An 8,100-nucleotide genomic window follows, 5' to 3' on the forward strand; every position below is an offset into this window, starting at 1 on the left:
TTTTTTTTTTTTTTTTTTTTTTGAGAAATAAACAACTTTTATTAATAGAGGTCCTCAGACAAGGAATTAACAACGAATGAGGGAGGGAGGGAGGTCCACACCCTGCGGTCAGACATAGAAAGGAATTTTCAGGCTAACAGATAGGCAATCCGATTCGCTGAACGCTTAACAAAGGAGATAGAGACATCAATAAGGGATGATAATAAATCTTTTACATCAAGAAGAATAAGATCAAATTGGGAATCAAAAGTAGATGCTTTAAGGCCTTGGATGATCATGTGTTTGAGTTTAAGCTGGGCAATTCTTGCCTTCTTGGGAATAAGAGTGAGATTCTGTGGCCTCTTTTTGCAAGGTCATTAGCTAGTTGGAGGAAAGGGATGACGTGACCAAACGCAAGCCATGGAAACATGCACTTCTAGACTCTTTTTTTTTTTTGAAAACGCACTTCTAGACTTTTTTGACTTAACATTGATGAATTGGTGGTGTTGTGGTATCAAGTAACACCGCTTCAAGTAGGTGCTAATTGCTAACTTCCAAAAAAACAAATAAATAAATAAAAATAAAAATAAAAAAGAAAGAAGAGAGAATAAAGAATGAGAGAGTTGTTAAAAGTAGAATATTATATATCGCACTCAACTACAAACCAGCCGGGATAATATATACAAATATAATATGGTTGTCCATTGGTCTTAGCGTAGCTTGTTCATACTTGACTTAAAGTCATGACTGGAGGCGACACTGTGAGATTCGAATTCAAATAAAAGCATGTATGGAAAAAAGGCTCATAGATGATTGAAGGTCTGGATTAAATCCTTTGTGTGCACGTGAATACTTGAATTAGCGTTAGAGCTAAAGGGCAGAATCTTAAAACTTAGTTAGTCAATAATGGTCCCCGTTTATCCCTTTGATTTGTAACATATTCCGTATATTGAGTCAACTACTAACCAACCCGCATCAATTAAGCTATATATACAATTGGCCTTGTTTGACAATTATCAATTAGTTGTTAGCCGTTTTAACTAACGAATTGTATTTATGATTATAGTTAAGTCGTAAAATACTAACCAAGAATAATGGGAAATGCATTTTTTATAATAATTATTTATTTGTTATATAATAATTACTTTTAATTGATGATCATAAATAATAAATATTATTTATAATAATAAAAACAAAATTAAAAAATGGAAAAAATATAGTTTTTGGTTGTTGGTAGGTGTATCAAATTGACCATGATCTTTGATAGGATTTGAACTATGCCTCTTATTAATTACAACGGCTTAAAAAACAAAATTTATAAATTTATTTTGCATTATTTGACTATCCAAGAGGGTTGGTTGACCAATTGACCAGTTAAGTTGGCCTAGGGGTAATTCATTTTAAATTTTAAATGTGGGGTGGCTCGCACCTGGCCACCTGCAGTCCTGCACTCCTGCACAATGCACATAGATAGTTAAATAATTTTTTTTTAAAAAATTATTATTGTTTACTATCTGGACACAAACGTGTGGGTATATATTTTGGATAACTACTTTCATTTAATTGAGCATTTGAGCAACTAACCTAACACGCTACTTCCTTGAAACGCTCACGCCCACACGTAACTTGCTCAGGTAGCATCCATGAACCGCCAATATTGTCATTAAATTGTGAAGTTAATACGGAGTATTATTTTTCCATGGCTAATTAAATTAAAAGTATTTTTTTTTCATTTTTGGTCTTTAACTATTAAAATTTTTTTTTTTTAGTCTCAAAACTATTGAATTATTTTCATATCTAGTTCCATAACTTTTAAAATATTATCACATTAGCAAAAACTTGTGTGAGACCGTCTCATCGCGAGACGGGTCGAGTCAGGTCAATATGAAAATGTAATACTTATACACACAAATGTCACACTTATATGTTCAAATGTCATAAAAAAAACAAATTGTTAGATGATTAAATTTGTTAGTTAAAAAATCTCATAAAAATAACAATTTTGTCCCTCAAAATAAGTCACTTTACTATTATGCATTTATATTCAATAACATAGAGAAACAAATTTAGTTACCGTACCGGTGACTGAAAATTAAGTTGGATGATCAAATGTGGCAAACTTTTAAAAGTCATAAGACCAAATGTGAAAAAAATTAAGAGTAATGTTTCTCACTTCTAAAAAAAATTCACTATCTTTCTTCTGACATGACATTATTTGATTGGTTACTTTAATATTTTATTAAGAGCATGCTTATCAGTGATTTTTTAAGAGTTTTTGGTATAGTAATTTGTGCCATATAGGAGAGATAGTGCATGAGAGAGAAACTTCAAATTAATCTGCAAGGAAATGAGTTTTTTCAGAACGTGGGACCCACTGTTTTTGTTTCTAAGGCTCTCATTTGCTGCAATATGACATTTGGGGTTTTAATTTGACGCGTTCTTCCTGACATTTACTTTTTTCCCTTTTTTATTATTTAAAAATCAGTTTTATTTATTTCTTTTCATTTTTTTTATTTTCCCTCTCATTTTCTCTTTCTTAATCATAGTTACAAAAATCCTAAAAAAATTCCATTAATAAGGATGCTTTAAAAGTTAGTAGGGACAACCAATTCATGACACCCAATAATTATAAGGCATGTCATGAAGGGAATTTAGAAGAGGAAAAATTAAGAGGAAAAATTAAGAGAGATAAGAAGAGTTAATAGTCTAAGACCAAATTAAATGTCTATTTTATATAAAGTGAAAAGATGAAATTAAATTAGAATGTTAACAAGAATGGCTAATATTAACAATTTAAAATAAGAATGATAGTAAAATTTGGATTGAAAAAGTTTTCCCTGTAGATGTGTCTAATGGATTTGTTGAATTAATGCCTTTCAGGCATGAATTTGGTTCCTCATGTTGCTAGTGTAAACTGTAAACAGAGAAAGAAACTAGGAAGAAAACAACTGTTGTATTTATTCCTTCGGACGGAAAATACATACTATAAGGAAATGTAAGAAAAACTTCGCAATTCATCATTGATGTTGGCATATTGTGTTTAGACTTTAGAGTAGCAAAATCAAAAGCAAAAGCAAATGGTTGTTTGTAAATACAAAGTTTGTATTCGAGCCTATAAAAGAATTCCAGACAAGTATTATATTCAAACACTAAACGAGAAGAGTATACTAATTATGAACACTACTAGGTACTGAATTCCCAAACCTGGCCGCATCATTCAACTAGGAATTCCCTGGTAGAGCCAGGAATGGACAGAAGGTCAATTGGCTTACCAAGTGTGTCTTTCAGAATTGTGATTTGACCTTCTTTGAGGAGTATGTCTTCGTCTAGTGTCTCTATCTTCTTCTTTAACAGATTGTTTTCGGAGTTCAGCAACATATTGCTTTCGCTGTACTGCTTAACCTCCTCCCAAAGCATGTCTCGCTCTTGAGATACTTTTGGCAGTATACCCTTCGCCACTGTTAATTCCTTCATGCATTCTTCGAGATCATTCTGGAGCTTTTTGATATTTTCGTCTTTCTTGAGAATCTGTTGGATAAAATGGAGAGAATGGGGAAGGAGCTAGGGATTACACATTTGGGAATCCAAGGTATCTCATATTCAAATAAGTATATTTAAGTTCATTCAGATAAACAGCAAAGAACGTATGTGATAATGCAAGAATGGAATGGTGTTTAACATAGGATGAACATTATCAGTTATCATGCAACAAGGAACAGCAAAGGTAATGATACAAGTACAAAAAATACCAATCATATCACATCATCATTAAGCTTTACCAAATTTTAATGAATCTAATAATGTTGAACACAGTAGAATATTGAGCCTCTGATCATCCTCAAGATCCTATAGTTCGAATGCTGAACTGTTATGCTCTTTAAGGTAACAGTTATTTACTATCTTTCAATCAAACAGATATATGATGCATTTATGTGTGCTTCTTAAAATATAATCATTTGTTCAATCAAACAGTTATACAACTCATTCAAATCCAACAGACAATTTAGCTGCACAGCACGTACTCATCGATTCAAAACTATCATAAATTAAAAGAAAACAAAATTCCCAACAGATACTTGAGAAGAAGAACCTTTGGGAATCAAAATGGAAATCAATATGAGATTATTAAATTCGAGATATAAGTCAAGAAAGATACCATCTTGGGTAATGAAAGATTATGCACAGACATGAAAATGTTAAGTATAAAGTCAAGTGGTTAACTGCAACTTGTGTTATGCACATTTATGCAATTAAATTGGGTTAGCATAAATTTCCATCAAAGAAAATAAATTACTGCTATTGATGGCTTACCTGAAGTTCAAGATTTTTGGTCTTGTGAGTTACACAGGAAAGGTTATCGCGTACATTTTGCAATTCACATTTGAGCATGTCATTACCCCTGACAGCAGTTGCCAGCTCAGCCTGAAGTTGTTCCATATCCAACTCTTGGATATAAAGCTTCTCACGCAACAAATTTGTCAGTAATGTCTCTGATTTGAGCTCTGACTGCATTATGTAGCAAAGATTACCACAAATATTTAAAAGAAGATATCACAGTAAAGACCATACAGACTACTTATTGGAAGGAAATATATATATATATATATATATATATATATATCACTACCAACTTACTTCAAATTTCTGGTCATCTGATTGGTGTATCTTATTCTCTAAAGTGGAAGGGTGAGACTTAGACTTGCCAGTGCAAGACTTCTCATCTAGCACAACAGACACATTCTGTAAGCTTCTTGCTAAGTTTTCTAGCCCCCTCTTAAAACCTTGGAGCTTTACATCAGATTCAATAGCAAACTGACCCTGTAATCCTCCATCTAGAGTACACAATCCACCCTTTGACATGTCTCCAGTAGTAGATTTGGCGTATTCTAACAACTTTTCACAAAGAAGGGTGCTGTCTTTAAGCAACAATAGCCCTTGATTCTGCAAGCTATTAACACGATTCAACAGTTCCTGATCTAGCCTCAAAGTTAATAAGCCAGCATCCTGACCACTCCCTTTTAGGCGACTCAACAAGTGTATATTCTCATGTCGAAGACGATCAACTTCAAGCCTGTAGGATTCCAACTCCTTCCTTAGAGTACACTCCATTCCTACCAACCTTACTTGCTCCATTCGTGACTTCATTAATTGGTTGTCAAACTCCTCTGCAGAGCGTTTCTTGTTAATTTCCTCATAGAAAAGTCGCAAACCATCAATTGTCTTTTCTTGTTCATTACAGGTCCTCTGTAATCTTGTAATAGACCTGTGCAAGTCCTTACACTCTTTCACCTTCTCCTCACAATTCCTTCGGATGCAATCTTGATCTTCCTGTACTCCTCTGTACTTTTCTTGAAGTTCAGAAAAATTTTGCTGCAAATTTTGATTCTCCTCACTTTCTTCCTCCACTCTCTTTACAAGGTCATCAAGCTGTTTTTCTAAATATGAAATCCTACTTTTGTTGTCCACCTCTTTCTCACTGAATGAAGAGACTTCCCTTTGAAGAGAAACATTTTGCTCTGCAAGCTCCCTAACCCTGTCACGGAGTCTATGTTCCTCTGTATGATACCTCTCAAGCTTGAGTGACCACTCACTTGATCTTCTATCTAGTTCCTTTTCCAGTGAATACTGTAATTCATTCTTCTCCTCTTCCAATCTTCGCTTCTGTGAATCTAGTTCAGCTCTTAACAGTTTCACTTCTTCTCTAGCCGAAGCTCTCTCAGCAATTTGACCTTGCAAGGCAGCTGAAACCTCACGGGCCATTTGCACCTTATCCTCTATCAAGCTTCTGATTTTCTGGATCAATGTTGGAACACTGAGCCCTCTACTCTGAAGAAAGTTCTGTTCTTCAAGATCTTCAGAAAGCACCATCTCTCGTTCCTCAGCATCTTTAAATTTTCTAAATAATTCCAAATCAGAATCTTCCTTGGCATTAACATTGTCCATGGTGCTGTAATTAACACCAGAGAAAATTTTCCTTTCTTGGAAGGTTGTCATTTCTTCAAGGTGATACTTACTGGTTGCCTCATTTAACCCATCAATCAGATAATCTTTTTGTGAATTACCATCAAGATATGAACTAGGATATCTGCTTGCACTCCCATGGTAGATATCTTCGATTGTAATTGGAGTATCAGCACCATATTCTTTTTTATTTTCCTGAGCCAGCAGTCGAGATTGAGAAAGTCTCTCAACCACTTTCTTTGCAAGTTTTCTGGGAGATTCATTACCAAAACCATTCTCCATCAATTCTTGAAGTTGAGGCCCTCTAGCTTCTCCGAAAGATTGAGCTTTTGGGTTCTGTTTATTAGCATTCGGTAGTGAAGCAGCTGCTTTGCTCTGAGATCTTGGAGGCAGTTGAACACCACCGCATCCAATATCAGCATGATATTTTATAGAGAAGTCACTTGTTAATCCACTTGTTTCCTGTTCTTGCTCCCCATCAATATAACGATCTAAAACTTTACTTGAAACATTACTTGAGCAGTGAGAAGAGCTCTCAAATGAATCAAGGTGTGGACGAAATGATGAGCCATAACCATGTGGTCCATTCCCAACTTTATAAGAGTTTTCAACACCATCCATCTCGAAGAACTTTGAACGTTGCCTCTCAGGTGTAATTGCACGACTACTGACACAAACAAGAAACCTGAATTAATCTCTTAACAAAATCAATTTATAGTATCTAGACAACCAACAAGCAGAAAATATACTGCATACCGGGAGGAGCTACGGTTTGATTTCTTAATGTTAGCATCACCATGTGGAGACCCACTTTGATCTTGACAATTCATTTGTCCCACCCAACCATCATAAAAGGATCCAGATGAGAATGAAAGACTCCTCCTAAGAGTTGGAGTATCACCAAAAGTATGATTTTCTGGAACTTTCTTTTTACTTCTTGACTTGTCAGGCTTATCTGGTTTTTCCCAATCAATTCTTTTTTCCTTCGCTGGTGGTGAAATTTGGGTGTTGCTACCTCCACTAGATGCAGAAGATCTGAAAAAGAACAGTTTCTTCATCTTGAATCATGGACAATTTAAACCAACCTGCACAACATTATAATTAATGAGATCCCTAAGTGATAAGTAATTTACTGATTAATGACAGTGACAATGCTTAGCTTCATGAATCATGACAGTGCATAAAGAGGTAATCGACAGCAAAAGTATGGCTTTTAGTATGATGATTGATGATGACTTAACAAATATAGGCCTCAAGCCTAGTTTCTGCATCTCAAATTGCTACAAATAATGAGATCAGAGAAATCTAAACCTCAGCTCAAATTATTTTCAAGCTTAAGAAAAAAGAAAAAAAACACTGCAAATTAAAGGAAATTTGAGCTGCATATCAGAAAGAGAAAATATAGCTAAAAGAAAGAAAACAAAACACATGCATTGCTCAAAGAATAATCACAACATATACAGCACTCGGTTAACCATTCTTGTGAGACAAATGCTAATCTAGGAACCAGAATCATACCTTTTTAACTTGATATTTCAATAAACTTTCATCTAGAGGCTTAAGAATTGTAGTTTTGATTTTATTTTGCAGTAAACTATGAGTTTGTGAGGTAAGCGTTAGAGCAAGTGGCCATGATGATTTTAGAACACACAAAATCCGGAACAGAGGTTAAACACTACAGAATGAGCACCAAACAACTCGCAAAGCGGAAATTCAAATTTCAAACAAGTATCCAGAGTGATTTTATCCCAACATTATAGGGAAATCAGATATCTAAACATCGGTATTTAGATAATCACAACAGACAAAGAAAATTCAGGCTGATGAGTCTACTCACACCGCACATCGCTAATCATTTAACGTAGAGACATATACACGCATATATACAGAGAGAGAAAGAGAACTTACTGAATCAAGCGGATGCGAACTCCTGCATTAGATTTCGACAACTCAAACTCTGAGAAACTAAAAATTACCGAGTATATACGGAGTATATGGAGAGAGAGAGAATCTGTATAGATACAGATATATGTATATATCTGTGTGGAGAATCTGATACAGAAACAGCGAAGGCGTTTTGTTCTGTGCGCAACGGAGAACAGAAGGAGTGACAGAGATGCGATATCGAATAAAAAAAGTTTAAAATTTCGAAGCCGCGGA

At 34.7% G+C, this 8,100-nt stretch overlaps 1 protein-coding gene across 3 annotated transcripts; it reads right to left on the reverse strand.

The window, feature by feature from the left end:
• Positions 1–2,973: 2,973 nt before the first annotated feature.
• Positions 2,974–8,100, reverse strand: LOC115998184 (restin homolog). Of its 3 annotated transcripts, none has more exons than XM_031237678.1 (5): positions 7,849–8,100; positions 6,697–7,025; positions 4,615–6,604; positions 4,291–4,485; positions 2,974–3,507 (listed from the first exon to the last, which is right to left on the reverse strand). In XM_031237678.1, the coding sequence occupies exons 2-5, from the start codon at positions 6,996–6,998 to the stop codon at positions 3,193–3,195; spliced, it is 2,802 nt and encodes a 933-aa protein (XP_031093538.1). In that variant the 5' UTR covers positions 6,999–7,025; positions 7,849–8,100; the 3' UTR covers positions 2,974–3,192. The 3 variants fall into 3 exon arrangements, with proteins under 3 accessions (XP_031093538.1, XP_031093536.1, XP_031093537.1); XM_031237676.1 differs by having other exon boundaries at positions 4,615–6,607; XM_031237677.1 differs by lacking the exon at positions 7,849–8,100 and adding an exon at positions 7,778–7,808 and having other exon boundaries at positions 4,615–6,607.

This window comes from Ipomoea triloba, chromosome 12 (genome assembly GCF_003576645.1).
Source record: "Ipomoea triloba cultivar NCNSP0323 chromosome 12, ASM357664v1".
Classification (NCBI taxonomy): Eukaryota; Viridiplantae; Streptophyta; class Magnoliopsida; order Solanales; family Convolvulaceae; genus Ipomoea; species Ipomoea triloba.

Bases quoted from the DNA above. Each gene is read 5' to 3' on its own strand.
- LOC115998184 (XM_031237676.1), bottom strand. From the start codon at position 6,998: ATGAAGAAACTGTTCTTTTTCAGATCTTCTGCATCTAGTGGAGGTAGC. The intron at 4,486-4,614 runs GTAAGTTGGTAG...TACATAATGCAG, and splicing joins CAGATGACCAGAAATTTGAA to TCAGAGCTCAAATCAGAGAC. The intron at 3,508-4,290 runs GTAAGCCATCAA...TTTATCCAACAG, and splicing joins CCAAAAATCTTGAACTTCAG to ATTCTCAAGAAAGACGAAAA.